General features: G+C 45.3%; 1 protein-coding gene across 1 annotated transcript in view; it reads left to right on the forward strand.

Annotated features, from left to right (window-relative positions):
* Positions 1–9,349: 9,349 nt before the first annotated feature.
* The window catches only part of LOC128695703 (uncharacterized), a 31,639-nt gene continuing 20,988 nt past the window's right edge, over positions 9,350–20,000 (forward strand). The window contains exon 1 of the mRNA XM_070093249.1: positions 9,350–10,128. Within this exon, the coding sequence (XP_069949350.1) occupies positions 9,359–10,128 (770 nt within the window). The 5' untranslated portion in view covers positions 9,350–9,358. The remainder of the gene's footprint in view (positions 10,129–20,000) is intronic.

Here is a 20,000-nt window from a genome sequence, read left to right on the forward strand (position 1 = left end):
TGCCCAGTTGAGCACCTGTTATAACACCTCTGCCCAGTTGAGCACCTGTTATAACACCTATGCCCAGTTGAGCACCTGTTATAGCACCTATGCCCAGTTGAGCACCTGTTATGACACCTATGCCCAGTTGAGCACCTGTTATAACGCCTATGCCCAATTGAGCACCTGTTATAGCACCTATGCCCAGTTGAGCACCTGTTATAACACCTATGCCCAGTTGAGCACCTGATTTGACACCTATGCCAAGTTGAGCACCTGTTATGGCACCTATGCCCAGTTGAGCACCTGTTATAACACCTATGCCCAGTTGAGCACCTGTTATAACACCTATGCCCAGTTGAGCACCTGCTATAGCACCTATGCCCAGTTGAGCACCTGTTATGGCACCTATGCCCAGTTGAGCACTTGTTATAACACCTATGCCCAGTTGAGCACCTGTTACGGCACCTATGCTCAGTTGAGCACCTGTTATAACACCTATGCCCAGTTGAGCACCTGTTATAGTACCTATGCCCAGTTGAGCACCTGTTATAACACCTATGCCCAGTTGAGCACCTGTTATAGCACCTATGCCCAGTTGAGCACCTGTTATAACATCTATGCCCAGTTGAGCACCTGATTTGACACCTATGCCAAGTTGAGCACCTGTTATGGCACCTATGCCCAGTTGAGCACCTGTTATAACACCTATGCCCAGTTGAGCACCTGTTATAACACCTATGCCCAGTTGAGCACCTGATTTGACACCTATGCCCAGTTGAGCACCTGTTATAGCACCTATGCCCAGTTGAGCACCTGTTATGGGACCTATGCCCAGTTGAGCACTTGTTATAACACCTATGCCCAGTTGAGCACCTGTTACGGCACCTATGCCCAGTTGAGCACCTGTTATAACACCTATGCCCAGTTGAGCACCTGTTATAGCACCTATGCCCAGTTGAGCACCTGTTATGGCACCTATGCCCAGTTGAGCAACTGTTATAACACTTATGCCCAGCTGAGCACCTGTTATAACACCTATGCCCAGTTGAGCACCTGTTATAACACCTATGCCCAGTTGTGCACCTGTTATGGCACCTATGCCCAGTTGAGCTCCTGTTATAACACCTATGCCCAGTTGAGCACCTGTTATAGCACCTATGCCCAGTTGAGCACCTGTTATAGCACCTATGCCCAATTGAGCACCTGTTATAACACCTATGCCCAGTTGAGCACCTGTTATAACACCTATGCCCAGTTGAGCACCTGTTACGGCACCTATGCCCAGTTGAGCACCTGTTATAACACCTATGCCCAGTTGAGCACCTGTTATAGCACCTATGCCCAGTTGAGCACCTGTTATGGCACCTATGCCCAGTTGAGCAACTGTTATAACACTTATGCCCAGTTGAGCACCTGTTATAACACCTATGCCCAGTTGAGCACCTGTTATAACACCTATGCCCAGTTGTGCACCTGTTATGGCACCTATGCCCAGTTGAGCTCCTGTTATAACACCTATGCCCAGTTGAGCACCTGTTATAGCACCTATGCCCAGTTGAGCACCTGTTATAGCACCTATGCCCAATTGAGCACCTGTTATAACACCTATGCCCAGTTGAGCACCTGTTATAACACCTATGCCCAGTTGAGCACCTGTTATAGCACCTATGCCCAGTTGAGCACCTGTTATAACACCTCTGCCCAGTTGAGAACCTGTTATAACACCTATGCCCAGTTGAGCACCTGTTATAACACCTATGCCCAGTTGAGCACCTGTTATAGCACCTATGCCCAGTTGAGCACCTGTTATAGCACCTATGCCCAGTTGAGCACCTGTTATAGCACCTATGCCCAGTTGAGCACCTGTTATAGCACCTATGCCCAGTTGAGCACCTGTTATAGCACCTATGCCCAGTTGAGCACCTATTATAGCACCTATGCCCAGTTGAGTACCTGTTATAGCACCTATGCCCAGTTGAGCTCCTGTTATAGCACCTATGCCCAGTTGAGCACCTGTTATAGCACCTATGCCCAGTTGAGCACCTATTATAGCACCTATGCCCAGTTGAGCACCTGTTATAGCACCTATGCCCAGTTGAGCACCTGTTATAGCACCTATGCGCAGTTGAGCACCTGTTATAGCACCTATGCCCAGTTGAGCACCTGTTATAGCACCTATGCCCAATTGAGCACCTGTTATAACACCTATGCCCAGTTGAGCACCTGTTATAACACCTATGCCCAGTTGAGCACCTGTTATAGCACCTATGCCCAGTTGAGCACCTGTTATAACACCTCTGCCCAGTTGAGAACCTGTTATAACACCTATGCCCAGTTGAGCACCTGTTATAACACCTATGCCCAGTTGAGCACCTGTTATAGCACCTATGCCCAGTTGAGCACCTGTTATAGCACCTATGCCCAGTTGAGCACCTGTTATAGCACCTATGCCCAGTTGAGCACCTGTTATAGCACCTATGCCCAGTTGAGCACCTGTTATAACACCTATGCCCAGTTGAGCACCTGTTATAGCACCTATGCCCAGTTGAGCACCTGTTATGGCACCTATGCCCAGTTGAGCAACTGTTATAACACTTATGCCCAGCTGAGCACCTGTTATAACACCTATGCCCAGTTGAGCACCTGTTATAACACCTATGCCCAGTTGTGCACCTGTTATGGCACCTATGCCCAGTTGAGCTCCTGTTATAACACCTATGCCCAGTTGAGCACCTGTTATAGCACCTATGCCCAGTTGAGCACCTGTTATAGCACCTATGCCCAATTGAGCACCTGTTATAACACCTATGCCCAGTTGAGCACCTGTTATAACACCTATGCCCAGTTGAGCACCTGTTACGGCACCTATGCCCAGTTGAGCACCTGTTATAACACCTATGCCCAGTTGAGCACCTGTTATAGCACCTATGCCCAGTTGAGCACCTGTTATGGCACCTATGCCCAGTTGAGCAACTGTTATAACACTTATGCCCAGTTGAGCACCTGTTATAACACCTATGCCCAGTTGAGCACCTGTTATAACACCTATGCCCAGTTGTGCACCTGTTATGGCACCTATGCCCAGTTGAGCTCCTGTTATAACACCTATGCCCAGTTGAGCACCTGTTATAGCACCTATGCCCAGTTGAGCACCTGTTATAGCACCTATGCCCAATTGAGCACCTGTTATAACACCTATGCCCAGTTGAGCACCTGTTATAACACCTATGCCCAGTTGAGCACCTGTTATAGCACCTATGCCCAGTTGAGCACCTGTTATAACACCTCTGCCCAGTTGAGAACCTGTTATAACACCTATGCCCAGTTGAGCACCTGTTATAACACCTATGCCCAGTTGAGCACCTGTTATAGCACCTATGCCCAGTTGAGCACCTGTTATAGCACCTATGCCCAGTTGAGCACCTGTTATAGCACCTATGCCCAGTTGAGCACCTGTTATAGCACCTATGCCCAGTTGAGCACCTGTTATAGCACCTATGCCCAGTTGAGCACCTGTTATAGCACCTATGCCCAGTTGAGTACCTGTTATAGCACCTATGCCCAGTTGAGCTCCTGTTATAGCACCTATGCCCAGTTGAGCACCTGTTATAGCACCTATGCCCAGTTGAGCACCTATTATAGCACCTATGCCCAGTTGAGCACCTGTTATAGCACCTATGCCCAGTTGAGCACCTGTTATAGCACCTATGCGCAGTTGAGCACCTGTTATAGCACCTATGCCCAGTTGAGCACCTGTTATAGCACCTATGCCCAATTGAGCACCTGTTATAACACCTATGCCCAGTTGAGCACCTGTTATAACACCTATGCCCAGTTGAGCACCTGTTATAGCACCTATGCCCAGTTGAGCACCTGTTATAACACCTCTGCCCAGTTGAGAACCTGTTATAACACCTATGCCCAGTTGAGCACCTGTTATAACACCTATGCCCAGTTGAGCACCTGTTATAGCACCTATGCCCAGTTGAGCACCTGTTATAGCACCTATGCCCAGTTGAGCACCTGTTATAGCACCTATGCCCAGTTGAGCACCTGTTATAGCACCTATGCCCAGTTGAGCACCTGTTATAGCACCTATGCCCAGTTGAGCACCTATTATAGCACCTATGCCCAGTTGAGTACCTGTTATAGCACCTATGCCCAGTTGAGCTCCTGTTATAGCACCTATGCCCAGTTGAGCACCTGTTATAGCACCTATGCCCAGTTGAGCACCTATTATAGCACCTATGCCCAGTTGAGCACCTGTTATAGCACCTATGCCCAGTTGAGCACCTGTTATAGCACCTATGCCCAGTTGAGCACCTGTTATAGCACCTATGCCCAGTTGAGCACCTGTTATAGCACCTATGCCCAGTTGAGCACCTGTTATAGCACCTATGCCCAGTTGAGCACCTGTTATAGCACCTATGCCCAGTTGAGCACCTGTTATAGCACCTATGCCCAGTTGAGCACCTATTATAGCACCTATGCCCAGTTGAGTACCTGTTATAGCACCTATGCCCAGTTGAGCACCTGTTATAGCACCTATGCCCAGTTGAGCACCTGTTATAGCACCTATGCCCAGTTGAGCACCTATTATAGCACCTATGCCCAGTTGAGCACCTGTTATAGCACCTATGCCCAGTTGAGCACCTGTTATAGCACCTATGCCCAGTTGAGCACCTGTTGTAGCACCTATGCCCAGTTGAGCACCTGTTATAGCACCTATGCCCAGTTGAGCACCTATTATAGCACCTATGCCCAGTTGAGTACCTGTTATAGCACCTATGCCCAGTTGAGCACCTGTTGTAACACCTATGCCCAGTTGAGCACCTGTTATAGCACCTATGCCCAGTTGAGCACCTGTTATAGCACCTATGCCCAGTTGAGCACCTGTTATAGCACCTATGCCCAGTTGAGCACCTGTTATAGCACCTATGCCCAGTTGAGCACCTGTTATAGCACCTATGCCCAGTTGAGCACCTGTTATAGCACCTATGCCCAGTTGAGCACCTGTTATAGCACCTATGCCCAGTTGAGCACCTGTTATAGCACCTATGCCCAGTTGAGCACCTGTTATAGCACCTATGCCCAGTTGAGCACCTGTTATAGCACCTATGCCCAGTTGAGCACCTGTTATAACACCTATGCCCAGTTGAGCACCTGTTATAGCACCTATGCCCAGTTGAGCACCTGTTATAGCACCTATGCCCAGTTGAGCACCTGTTATAGCACTTATGCCCAGTTGAGCACCTGTTATAACACCTATGGCCAGTTGAGCACCTGTTATAGCACCTATGCCCAGTTAAGCACCTGTTACAGCACCTATGCCCAGTTGAGCACCTGTTATAGCACCTATGCCCAGTTGAGCACCTGTTATAGCACCTATGCCCAGTTGAGCACCTGTTATAGCACCTATGCCCAGTTGAGCACCTGTTACAGCACCTATGCCCAGTTAAGCACCTGTTATAACACCTAGGTTCGGCTTCGTATCATGTTTAGTGGACGATACTGAAGCATAAAAGTTACAGTTGAAGACACTGGAAATAAAGTCTGATATGAATTTCGTTTTTAGATTTGGTGAATTGAAATATCAAAGTGCTGCACTATGAACAATAAATATTTTGAGTATATATTTATATATATATATATATATATATATATATATATATATATATATATATATATATATATATATATATATATATATTGTGTGTGTATGTGTTTGTGTTTGTACTCACCTAGTTGTGGTTGCAGGGGTCGAGTCACAGCTCCTGGTCCCGCGTCTTCACTTGTAGCCATTGGGTCACTCTGCATGCTCCATGAGCTTTATAATTCTTCTTAAAGCTATACATGGATCCTGCCTTCACTACATCAGTTCCCAGACTATTAATTTTCCTGACAACTCTGTGACTGAAGAAATACATCTGAACATCCTTGTGATTCATCTGAATCTTCAACTTCCAATTGTGACCCCTTGTTGCTGTGTCCCATCTCTGGAACATTCTGTCTCTGTCCACCTTGTCGATTCCTCTCAGTATTTTATATGTCGTTGTTATATCCCCCCTATCTCTCCTGTCCTCCAGTGTCGTCAGGTCGATTTTCCTTAACCTCTCCTCGTAGAACATGTCCCCTTAGCTCCGGGACTAGTCTTGTTGCAAACCTTTGCACTTTGTGTGTGTGTGTGTGTGTGTGTGTGTGTGTGCAGGGAGATGAACACGAATACCTTCACTTATTACACTTACATTGAACATACATTGCTCCTTGAACCTCCATTACATCAAATATGTGTACTGCATCTGCAGTGATCAAGGCGAGAACACTCAAGTGTTCTTAAATAAAGGCGTCCTAACTTAATGCCTTCTTGTCCATCTCTTAGAGGATTTGTAGTAGGAGTTTTTCCTTTGCTTTAGACGCTATAAGATCTTGAAAAAAAAAATCTGAGCTTGTATGTCTTAATGTCAGGCGGCCTAACTTTAATAGAGCACGACTAAGGTCGTATAACTAATACTAGATGTGGTTCATGAGAACCTTTCTCTGAGCGTAATAAAAGTTCACGCCAGGGATGGTACTCTTCAGAGCACTTGTACTCTCTTGTTTACAGCGCTCCTCTGTCCCTTCAAGAAGAGTTGGAGGGAGGGCGTGAGGGAATTTTTAAAATGTTAGGGCGTGAACATATAGCATGAGCGTGTTAGATCGGTGTGAAGACAAATGGTTTTAAGGATCTGACGTGTTGTTGCGAGCAAAATAACACTGATGCAGGAATTCAGAAAAATCAGCCAGCCGGACCTAAGTCCTGCACTCGAGAAGAGGACTGTGGATGTTGTTCTTCGAAGGGTCATCTGACTTGTAATGGATGCTCGGTCTTGAGATCCGGAGACTGTCTCTATTATCTCGTTTATGAGGAAAGTGTCCCAGAAAGGCTAATCCTTTCGTCACAGTTGTGAAGTGGCATCCTCGTCTCCTTGAGCGAGTACATGGTCTGATTCCTGTGAGAACGAGATACATCACCTGGAAGCTATGGGTTGTGTTGAAGTCTTTATAAACTCAGGAAAAGTAGCTAAGAGGACACTTGTTAGGATAGCAGCTATGCTTGGATGTTGGGTTGTTTTAACAGTACCTTGTGGAACCTTCCTGTGGAGCTGGAGGTGCGAGCTGTTAGTGAAGGCTGGGCTATTATGTGAGTGAAAGTTCACTCTTTATACACTCAATCTCTTTTACTATTAATATTGCTCTACTTGGGTTGTATCCATGAATAAGATAATTGTCAGGGTGTAATTCTATATTTATACGGTAAGTATAGGAGTAGAGAGATTGTCTACTTAAACCCATGATTGATTTCTAAGTGGTTAAGTGTTAAGTGAGATACCCAGTGGTGATAGAAAGAAGACGTAATGACACGATTGCAAACAAACCATACCACGGGTGGGGTTTGTGACAGGAAGAATCTCAGACTTCCTTGGTTCAGTTCTATTAAGTTATTTTCGATGGTTCATTGTGTGTAGGTGGCAGCCTGTTTAAACTCACTGCCCATGAAATATATTTCAATCTCATAGCGTCCAGCAAGATAGTTTATACATCATAGTGTTTATGGTATACAATACCGACAAGGTGATCAACAAGACGCATGTGTACCACTCTGGGTATACATATAAAGATATTGAAGTGCCGTACGTGTGTCTTATTTATTAAATTATCAGCAGGGTATACTGTTAGTCAAACGGATTGTTATGTGATACATCAGCACCATGGTATCTCGGTACACGGGAAGTCTTTTTCAATTTCTATGCTAAACAGTTTAGCATAATCTACTTCCACTAGTGGGCCATGCCCATCTGTGATGCAAACTCCAGCTGCTACACCTAACCTCAGCTCCAGTATATTAGGTGTCCCCGCATGCCCCTGCTTAAGACTAAGAGACTGGAGGGCATATTACTCTCTCCAGTGTAATATTTACCTATATTCGACTGAAAAGGGCTACTAAGAAAGCCGAAACATTTCGGCAATAAAGTTACAAAAATGCTGCGCATGCGCCTTATTCATCAAGATAGCTATTGACTGAATTATAGAAAATATTTCTTTTTTTTTTGACTCACGTTACCTTGGTGGCAAACGTCACGAAGGTAACGTGATTATGCTAAACTGATTAGCAAAGATTTTGGAAAATTGTTCAGCAAAGAAACTAAAAAAAGTCTTTCCTTGTAGCGAAATACCATAATGCTGATATGTCAGATAACAACCAATTTGACTGATAGTATATACTGCTGATAATTTAATAAATAAGACATATATACTACACTTCTGTACCTTCATAAGTATATATATATATATATATATATATATATATATATATATATATATATATATATATATATATATATATATATATATATATATATATATATATATATATATATATATATATATATATATATATCATATATATATATATATATATAAATATATATATATATATATATATATATATATATATATATATATATATATATATCCCATTAGTTGCACTTGTGTCCTTTTACCCAACAGTTTACGTATATAAAAAACTATGCTTCGGTGTTAGAACAGAGGTTTTAATTACTAAACCACATGTGTTGGGTGACCAATACAGGTGTTTTGGTGTCGACTCGACGGGTGCACGTACCTGGCCTCCTGACGGAGGGATGTGGCACGGTTGCTGGAGAGGAAACACACCTGTGATATAACCAAACAATGCGGGTGTGGGACAGGTGTGGGCCTCCTCCACACCTGTGCTCGAAGGGAGTTTGGATGTTTTAATTTATGGGACCGAAAAGAGTGGTGGGTGGATAAGCTGTTAAACTGAACCTTGGGAGACGTTTCGCTCTATCCTGGACCAGGGTCAAGCCCCTGCTGGGTCCAGGACGGACCGAAACGTTGTCTAAGGTTTCCTATCCGAGTATTATTCAGTGTGAAATATACAATTCAGAATGTGAAATATTTCAGAGTGGAAAATATTTCAGAGTGGGAAATATATTATAGTGGGGAATATATCAGTGGGAAATATTTCAGTGTGAAAAATAGCAGTGGGAAATATATTAGAGTGTGAAATATATAATTTAAAGTGGGAAATATATCAGAGTGGGCACATATCAGTCAGAGTGGGCATCATATTGATGTTAGTTGGATAATTGAGGCGTAGAGAGGGAGGATGGGTGGGCGGCGGGCGGCTGTGAGGTCGGCAGCCGTGCGCTGGTCCGGGCGGCTACCGCAGGGATATGGGCGTGGCCGCCCACCAGCTCCGCCAATGGGGCGACGGTGGTGGCGGTGGTGGTCCAGGCGGACCGGTCCACCCCGCCGCCACAGTTATGATCCGGCCGCTGCGGTGAACGCACCCGTCATGACGCTAGACCCACGGCCCCTTGTGTCCCCGCCGCCCCCGCCGCCACCGCCCACATCCGCCGCCATGAGTGACCCCCGTCCGGGGCCCCCGCCGCCCTCACGCCCGCCGCCGCCCACGCTTCCCGTCTCCTCCCTGGCGGGGTCAGCGCTGTCCATGGTGCCGCGGTCGTCAGCTTTCACAGCTGTCTTCCCATCCATTGGACGGGCCGCGATGCCTGACCTGGCGGCACTCAACCTGGCTGCTTTCGAGTCATACTTGGCACTGACCGGCATCTCCCGTCTCACGCAGCGACACGCGGCATCCCATGGGAAAAAATTCGACTTCTCGCGGCTCGCGGAGAGCGTATCGGGACAGGAGAAGCGCGCCGCGAGCGCAAGTCCCCCGCTGCCGGCGTCACCGGCCACCACCTTAGCGCAGGTATCCCCGTTAATGTCCTCCGTTAGGTCTCTACCGCTGCTTACGGACACGTACCCGCTGTTGCTGAGCCCTCTCTACCATACCATGCTGGCGCAGCAGCAGCAGCAACAGCAGCAACAGCAGCAGCAACAGCAGCAGCAGCAGCAGCCAGCGCTGGGGTATCGCAGGGCACTGGGCAGGGGCAGGACGCCCAGGCCCAAGAAGCAATTTATTTGCAAATACTGCAACAGGCAGTTCACGAAGAGTTACAACTTGTTGATCCACGAGAGAACGCACACGGACGAGCGTCCGTACACCTGTGACATATGCGGCAAGGCCTTCCGTCGCCAAGACCACCTTAGGGACCACAGGTAAGACCTGACGCTTTCAGGACCATCTTAGGGACCACATCTAAGACCTGACGCCTTCAGTACCATCTTAGAGACCAGAGGTAAGACCTGACTCCTTCAGGACCAACTTAGAGACCACAAGTAAGACCTGCCGCCTTGGACCATCCTAGAGACCACAGGTAAGACCTGACACCTTCAGGACCATCTTAGGGACCACAGGTAAGACCTGACTTCTTCAGGCCCATCTTAGGGACCACATTTAGGACTTTCCGTCGCTAGGACCACCATAAGAACACTGGTCAAAGACCACTCGTCTCAGCTCCTGCAGTAAGGGACCCTCAAAAGGGTGGACGGGCACCTTGATGCCAGTGAAGTGCTCTTGATGCAAGGAATGAGAACCACCTTTCCCCTGATTACCTCTCATTTTCCTGGCGCTGTATGACCCATACAGGTTTAGCGCCTCCACATATTGAGATAATGAAAGCACACAACAAAAACAACAACAACAATAGTAATAATAATAATAATAATAATAATAATAATAATAATAATAATAATAATAATAATAATAATAATAATAATAATAATAATAATTTATTATTATTATTATTATTATTATTATTATTATTATTATTATTATTATTATTATTATTATTATTATTATTATTATTATTATTATTATTACTTTATTATTATTATTATATTTTTGTTCATTTTGTTGTGATTAATATTTTTAACTAATGAAATTAATTCTAATTGTTATGATTTTTCGTTGTTGTTATCATTACATATATATATATATATATATATATATATATATATATATATATATATATATATATATATATATATATATATATATATATATATATATATATATATATATATATATATATATAAATATATATATGCATATTTATATATGTCCTGCTGAATATGTAAAACTGGTCAATTAGCAAGAACTCATTTAAAATTAAGTCCTTTCTGAAATTTTCTCTTATACGTTTAAAGATATATTTTTTCATTAATGTTAATGTAAAAATTTTTAATTTTGCACCAAAAGAATCTTAGAAAACTTACCTAACCTTATTATAACAAGAGCAATTTATTTTAGTCTAACCCAACTAAATATATTTTAAATACGTTTACAATAATTTAGTACTAAACAAACATAATCAAATATATTTTTTTTCGTTAGGTTCAGAATGATTTTGGAGAAGTTATTGCATACACAAATTTTCACTTGTCCTATATGGCAAGATGAGCGTTGCTATTTAAGCCAAGATCGTAAATTCTGCCTATTCGGCAGAATATATATATATATATATATATATATATATATATATATATATATATATATATATATATATATATATATATATATATATATATATATATATATATATATATATATATATATATATCAATCACAACACTGCACTAGCCAAGGACTCGAACCCATGCTGCTTTGGCCTGCCTCATGGTGGGCGAAAACACATGACGCCTATATCCACTGGCCAAAGCAGCATTGGTTCAAGTCCTTGGCTAGTGCAGTGTTGTTATTGATATATATATATATATATATATATATATATATATATATATATATATATATATATATATATATATATATATATATATATATATATATATATATATACATTAATGATAGCAACAAGGAGTCTGTGGAGACAAAGAACTTTGTCCATTGAAGTAAAGAGGGGAATGTATGAGAGGATACTTATACCAACGCTCTTATATGGGTGTGAAGCATGGGTTGTAAATGTTGCAACAAGGAGAAGGCTGGAGGCAGTGGAGATGTCGTGTCGTGTCTGGGGGCAATGTGTGGTGTGAATATAATGCAGAGAATTCGTAGTTTGGAAATTAGAAGGAGGTACGAGATTACCAAAACTATTATCCAGAGGGCTGAGGAGGGATTGTTGAGGTGGTTCGGATATGTACAAAGGATGGAACAAACTAGAATGACGAGAGTGTATTAATCTGTAGAGGAGGGAAGGCGAGGTAGAGGTCGGCCTAGGAAAGGTTGGAGGGAGGGGGTAAAGGAGGTTTTGTGTGCGAGGGGCTTGGACTTCCAGCACGCACGCGTGAAAGTGTTAAATAGGAGCTAATGGAGATAAATAGGTTTTAGGACTTGACGTGCTGTTGGAGTGTGAGCAAGGTAACATTTATGGAGAGATTCAGGGAAACCGGCAGGCCGGACTTGAGTCCTGGAGATGGGAAGTACAGTGTCTGCACTCTGAGGGAGGGGTGTTAATGTTGCAGTTTTATAACTGTAGTGTAAACGTGCCTCTGGCAAGACAGTGTTGGAGTGAACGATGGTGAAAGTTTTTCTTTCTAGGGCCACCCTGCCTTGGTGGGAAACGGCGAATGTGTTTATATATATATATATATATATATATATATATATATATATATATATATGTATGTATGTATGTATGTATGTATGTGTATCACAGCCACTAAAAACAGTGGATAAAGCCCCACTCCACTCGGGTAGCAATAGCAGAGAATTATAGACTGATAGCGCTAACGTCCCACATCATAAAAACTTCCAAAATAACTTTAAAAAGCAGCATTACTAGCCATATGGATCACAACAAGGAGGACCATGGTTGAGAGCGTTCGCTCCTGCCTCTCGCAGGTCGCTCCTGCCTCTCGCAGGTCGCTCCTGCCTCTCGCAGGTCGCTCCTGCCTCTCGCAACTCCTGGACCACTACGATATGGTCTTAGGTGCAGTGACAGATAAACAGAATGCAGCTGTAGTATACACAGAGTTTGCAAAAGCCTTCGACAAGTGCGATCCTGGCGCAATAGCGCACAAAATGCGTGGAAAATTAATTAGTGGAAATGTGGACAGATGGATATTAAACTTCCTAACAAACAGAACAGGAGTAATAGTAAACAGAGTTATGACAGGCGAAATTGCAGATCTAGAGAACGTACAGTGAACCTTCAGTGCACGTGTAGGCTCAGTTTAGGACCTAAATTATTGGAAACGTTTATTCCTTGGAACACAGGTGAAAAAAATATATATCATAATTTTACACGTGGAAAATCCTAGAGGAACTGGTCCCAAATCTGCACATAGAAATCACTCCCTACGAAGCAAGAGCCTCAGCAGACTATTCAAAGTACCCCAATTGAGGATCAAGAGGACCTTGAAGACACTGAGAGTCAACCTAGTAAGTGCAGGGGACCCAAGACTGTTCAATATTCTCCCATCATACAAAAGGAGAATTACTTAATAAACCCCCAAGTTGTCTTTTAGGGAGAATTTGATGAACTCGTCAAGTTTGTTCATGACCAACAGGGCTGATCCGTACACTGTACTGCATATGGCCAGCAGTAACAGCCTGGTTGATCAGGGCCTTGATCTATCAAGAGGCTTAGTCTGGGACAGGACCGGGGGAGCACTGACTCTCGGAAACATCCTTCAGGTATCCTTTAGATATATATGGTAATCAGGTACCATAGCTGGAAAATTAATGAGAACATAACGATAGTAATTAAAAAAAAAATCCCAGATTTAATTCTGGTTGGTAAAGAAATTTCCCGACTAATCGGTATTTTAATACTGCGGATAACACTATATAATAAGATAACGTATATAAATAATGTTTTTTTTTTCTCTCACGAACAGGTAAGAGCAGTATGTTATATCGGGTTAGAACTGGGGACTTCTAAACGGTGATATATATTATATATTTGTAGTCATCACAGTTACTAAGATCATGAGATCAACTAGACTGTATATTTCTAAATCGTTGCTTACATTCTTGTACGACTGTATTCACGTGAGCAAGTTCTCATCTTGTCATAGAGAACCTACGTGGGTACGTTCACACTCTTGCGTTCTCATACGTATGTTTCTCATGCACGTTCTCACATTTATCTCTCAGTGTTCATCAACATCTGAACAATATAATCAATTGTTCATCTCAAGAGTTGTACATTCCTGACCTCAGATTAAATATTATTAGTATTATAATTATTATTGTTATTGATATTATTATTATTATTCTTTTCATTATTAGTAGTAATTATATTATTATTAAATACTATAATAATAATAATAATAATAATAATAATAATAATAATAATAATAATAATAATAATAATAATAATAATAATAATAATAATAATAATAATAATAATAATAATAATAATAATAATAATAATAATAACAACAATAATAATAATAATAATAATAATTACTATTATTATTATTATTATTATTATTATTATTATTATTATTATTATTATTATTATTATTAAAAAACGCTAAACTGATATGAGTTTTTAGCTTCATACATAATGAAACTAGAAGTTATTGTATGGAATCATTGGTAAAAACCTTCAAGGAAAGGTGCCCTGATTTTTGAGAAGGGCTCATGATTGATGGAACTGGAGGTGTCTATGCTTACTTGGATCCAATCTGATTACGTACAATATCCCAGGTGCTGCCTCACCCATTTGGATTTAGCACTTACCAACAAATAATAATAACAATAATAATAATTATTATCATTATTAAAAATTATCAATATTAATAATAATAATAATAATAATAATAATAATTATTATTATTATTATTATTATTATTATTATTATTATTATTATTCAATGTGACAGATATTGTAAATTTATGGAATAGGTGGTAGGTTACTAAATGTATTAAGGAGCTTTCACGTGGATAGTGAAGCTGAGTTTATTGTTTACCAATAAAAGTAGACCTCAGACAGTGATATGTGATGTCAGCGTGGGTGTTTACCTTAGTTACAGACGGTGTTGTAAAAGAAGTGAAGTTGCTGTGCAGATTAAAAGATAACACATCTGATACAATGAGGAAGTTGTCACATTTGCTCTTTGCTGATGGCACAGTTCTTTTGGGAGATTCTTAACAGAAGTTGCAAAGGTTGGTGGAGAAATTTAAAAGGGCATGCAAATAGAAATTCAAAATAAACATAGGAAAGAGCATGGCGATGGGAGTAACAAACAAAATAAAATACAGGCATTGAAAAATTGGATATCAGAGTTGAGAGAGTGAGTATAGAGGAACAAAATGTGCTTAGATAATTTGGAGTGAACATGTCAGCAGCTAGGTCATTGAAAGATGAAATGAATCATAAAAATTTACAAGGGAAAGAAGGTAGATGGTGTGTTGGGACTTTTGTGGACAGAAAGAAGCTTATCTATGGAGAGAGAAAAAAGAGTGTTCCAGAGTATAGTGGTGCTAACACTTTTATATGGATGTGAATTTATGAGTTTTAAACGTTTTAGAGAGAGCGAAGCTGGAGGTAGTGGAGAATTTATGTTTGAGAGTAATATTTGATGTAATTTTTATGCAGAGAATTCGGAAAGGCGATCTTAAAAGATGGCATAAGGTCACCAAAAGTATAATTGAGACTGCAGAGGTGGTTTAGTCATTTATAGAGGATGTGGCAAAGAGTAAGACTTAAGGTGAGGAAGTGGGGGTGTAAGGAGCTGTAGGGGTTATCTCACACAAGGATGAACGGTGGGGGGTGAAGGGGGTTTTGAGTGCTGGGGGGCTTGTTCATCTAGCAGGTTTGTGAGAGTGTTAGCGCGGAGTGTGGAGACAATTGACATGCTATCGGAGTGTGAATAAAGTAACAATTATGAAAGGGTTCAGGGAAGTCAGTCAGCCGGATTTGAGTATGGGAGGTGGGAAGTACAGTGCCTGCACTCTGAAGGAGGGGTGGAGGTGGGAAGTACAGTGCCTGCACTCTGAAGGAGGGGTGGAGGTGGGAAGTACAGTGCCTGCACTCTGAAGGAGGGGTGGAGGTGGGAAGTACAGTGCCCGCACTCTGAAGGAGGGGTGGAGGTGGGAAGTACAGTGGCCGCACTCTGAAGGAGGGGTGGAGGTGGGAAGTACAGTGCCTGCACTCTGAAGGAGGGGTGGAGGTGGGAAGTACAGTGCCTGCACTCTGAAGGAGGGGTGGAGGTGGGAAGTACAGTGCCTGCACTCTGAAGGAGGGGTGGAGGTGGGAAGTACAGTGCCTGCACTCTGAAGGAGGGGTGGAGGTGGGAAGTACAGTGCCTGCACTCTGAAGGAGGGGTGGAGGTGGGAAGTACAGTGCCTGCACTCTGAAGGAGGGATGGAGGTGGGAAGTACAGTGCCTGCACTCTGAAGGAGGGGTGGAGGTGGGAAGTACAGTGCCTGCACTCTGAAGGAGGGGTGGAGGTGGGAAGTACAGTGCCTGCACTCTGAAGGAGGGGTGGAGGTGGGAAGTACAGTGCCTGCACTCTGAAGGAGGGGTGGAGGTGGGAAGTACAGTGTCTGCACTCTGAAGGAGGGGTGGAGGTGGGAAGTACAGTGCCTGCACTCTGAAGGAGGGGTGGAGGTGGGAAGTACAGTGTCTGCACTCTGAAGGAGGGGTGGAGGTGGGAAGTACAGTGCCCGCACTCTGAAGGAGGGGTGGAGGTGGGAAGTACAGTGCCTGCACTCTGAAGGAGAGGTGGAGGTGGGAAGTACAGTGCCTGCACTCTGAAGGAGGGGTGGAGGTGGGAAGTACAGTGGCCGCACTCTGAAGGAGGGGTGGAGGTGGGAAGTACAGTGCCTGCACTCTGAAGGAGGGGTGGAGGTGGGAAGTACAGTGCCTGCACTCTGAAGGAGAGGTGGAGGTGGGAAGTACAGTGCCTGCACTCTGAAGGAGGGGTGGAGGTGGGAAGTACAGTGTCTGCACTCTGAAGGAGAGGTGGAGGTGGGAAGTACAGTGTCTGCACTCTGAAGGAGAGATGGAGGTGGGAAGTACAGTGTCTGCACTCTGAAGGAGAGATGGAGGTGGGAAGTACAGTGTCTGCACTCTGAAGGAGAGATGGAGGTGGGAAGTACAGTGTCTGCACTCTGAAGGAGAGATGGAGGTGGGAAGTACAGTGTCTGCACTCTGAAGGAGAGATGGAGGTGGGAAGTACAGTGTCTGCACTCTGAAGGAGGGGTGGAGGTGGGAAGTACAGTGCCTGCACTCTGAAGGAGAGGTGGAGGTGGGAAGTACAGTGTCTGCACTCTGAAGGAGAGGTGGAGGTGGGAAGTACAGTGTCTGCACTCTGAAGGAGGGGTGGAGGTGGGAAGTACAGTGTCTGCACTCTGAAGGAGGGGTGGAGGTGGGAAGTACAGTGTCTGCACTCTGAAGGAGAGATGGAGGTGGGAAGTACAGTGGCCGCACTCTGAAGGAGAGGTGGAGGTGGGAAGTACAGTGTCTGCACTCTGAAGGAGAGATGGAGGTGGGAAGTACAGTGTCTGCACTCTGAAGGAGAGATGGAGGTGGGAAGTACAGTGTCTGCACTCTGAAGGAGGGGTGGAGGTGGGAAGTACAGTGTCTGCACTCTGAAGGAGAGATGGAGGTGGGAAGTACAGTGCCTGCACTCTGAAGGAGAGGTGGAGGTGGGAAGTACAGTGCCTGCACTCTGAAGGAGAGATGGAGGTGGGAAGTACAGCACCTGCACTCTGAAGGAGAGATGGAGGTGGGAAGTACAGTGTCTGCACTCTGAAGGAGAGGTGGAGGTGGGAAGTACAGTGTCTGCACTCTGAAGGAGGGGTGGAGGTGGGAAGTACAGCACCTGCACTCTGAAGGAGAGGTGGAGGTGGGAAGTACAGTGCCTGCACTCTGAAGGAGAGATGGAGGTGGGAAGTACAGTGTCTGCACTCTGAAGGAGAGGTGGAGGTGGGAAGTACAGTGTCTGCACTCTGAAGGAGAGGTGGAGGTGGGAAGTACAGTGTCTGCACTCTGAAGGAGAGGTGGAGGTGGGAAGTACAGTGTCTGCACTCTGAAGGAGAGGTGGAGGTGGGAAGTACAGTGTCTGCACTCTGAAGGAGGGGTGGAGGTGGGAAGTACAGTGTCTGCACTCTGAAGGAGGGGTGGAGGTGGGAAGTACAGTGTCTGCACTCTGAAGGAGAGGTGGAGGTGGGAAGTACAGTGTCTGCACTCTGAAGGAGAGGTGGAGGTGGGAAGTACAGTGTCTGCACTCTGAAGGAGGGGTGGAGGTGGGAAGTACAGTGTCTGCACTCTGAAGGAGGGGTGGAGGTGGGAAGTACAGTGTCTGCACTCTGAAGGAGGGGTGGAGGTGGGAAGTACAGTGTCTGCACTCTGAAGGAGAGGTGGAGGTGGGAAGTACAGTGTCTGCACTCTGAAGGAGAGGTGGAGGTGGGAAGTACAGTGCCTGCACTCTGAAGGAGGGGTGGAGGTGGGAAGTACAGTGCCTGCACTCTGAAGGAGGGGTGGAGGTGGGAAGTACAGTGTCTGCACTCTGAAGGAGAGGTGGAGGTGGGAAGTACAGTGTCTGCACTCTGAAGGAGAGGTGGAGGTGGGAAGTACAGTGTCTGCACTCTGAAGGAGGGGTGGAGGTGGGAAGTACAGTGTCTGCACTCTGAAGGAGAGATGGAGGTGGGAAGTACAGTGTCTGCACTCTGAAGGAGGGGTGGAGGTGGGAAGTACAGTGGCCGCACTCTGAAGGAGGGGTGGAGGTGGGAAGTACAGTGTCTGCACTCTGAAGGAGGGGTGGAGGTGGGAAGTACAGTGTCTGCACTCTGAAGGAGAGATGGAGGTGGGAAGTACAGTGTCTGCACTCTGAAGGAGGGGTGGAGGTGGGAAGTACAGTGTCTGCACTCTGAAGGAGGGGTGGAGGTGGGAAGTACAGTGGCCGCACTCTGAAGGAGGGGTGGAGGTGGGAAGTACAGTGCCTGCACTCTGAAGGAGGGGTGGAGGTGGGAAGTACAGTGGCCGCACTCTGAAGGAGGGGTGGAGGTGGGAAGTACAGTGGCCGCACTCTGAAGGAGGGGTGGAGGTGGGAAGTACAGTGCCTGCACTCTGAAGGAGGGGTGGAGGTGGGAAGTACAGTGCCTGCACTCTGAAGGAGGGGTGGAGGTGGGAAGTACAGTGCCTGCACTCTGAAGGAGGGGTGGAGGTGGGAAGTACAGTGCCTGCACTCTGAAGGAGGGGTGGAGGTGGGAAGTACAGTGCCTGCACTCTGAAGGAGAGGTGGAGGTGGGAAGTACAGTGCCTGCACTCTGAAGGAGGGGTGGAGGTGGGAAGTACAGTGCCTGCACTCTGAAGGAGGGGTGGAGGTGGGAAGTACAGTGCCTGCACTCTGAAGGAGAGGTGGAGGTGGGAAGTACAGTGGCCGCACTCTGAAGGAGGGGTGGAGGTGGGAAGTACAGTGCCTGCACTCTGAAGGAGGGGTGGAGGTGGGAAGTACAGTGCCTGCACTCTGAAGGAGGGGTGGAGGTGGGAAGTACAGTGCCTGCACTCTGAAGGAGAGATGGAGGTGGGAAGTACAGTGTCTGCACTCTGAAGGAGAGGTGGAGGTGGGAAGTACAGTGGCCGCACTCTGAAGGAGGGGTGGAGGTGGGAAGTACAGTGCCTGCACTCTGAAGGAGGGGTGGAGGTGGGAAGTACAGTGCCTGCACTCTGAAGGAGGGGTGGAGGTGGGAAGTACAGTGCCTGCACTCTGAAGGAGGGGTGGAGGTGGGAAGTACAGTGCCTGCACTCTGAAGGAGGGGTGGAGGTGGGAAGTACAGTGGCCGCACTCTGAAGGAGGGGTGGAGGTGGGAAGTACAGTGGCCGCACTCTGAAGGAGGGGTGGAGGTGGGAAGTACAGTGCCTGCACTCTGAAGGAGGGGTGGAGGTGGGAAGTACAGTGCCTGCACTCTGAAGGAGAGGTGGAGGTGGGAAGTACAGTGTCTGCACTCTGAAGGAGAGGTGGAGGTGGGAAGTACAGTGCCTGCACTCTGAAGGAGGGGTGGAGGTGGGAAGTACAGTGCCTGCACTCTGAAGGAGGGGTGGAGGTGGGAAGTACAGTGCCTGCACTCTGAAGGAGGGGTGGAGGTGGGAAGTACAGTGCCTGCACTCTGAAGGA

This window comes from Cherax quadricarinatus, chromosome 42 (assembly GCF_038502225.1).
Source record: "Cherax quadricarinatus isolate ZL_2023a chromosome 42, ASM3850222v1, whole genome shotgun sequence".
NCBI lineage: Eukaryota > Metazoa > Arthropoda > Malacostraca > Decapoda > Parastacidae > Cherax > Cherax quadricarinatus.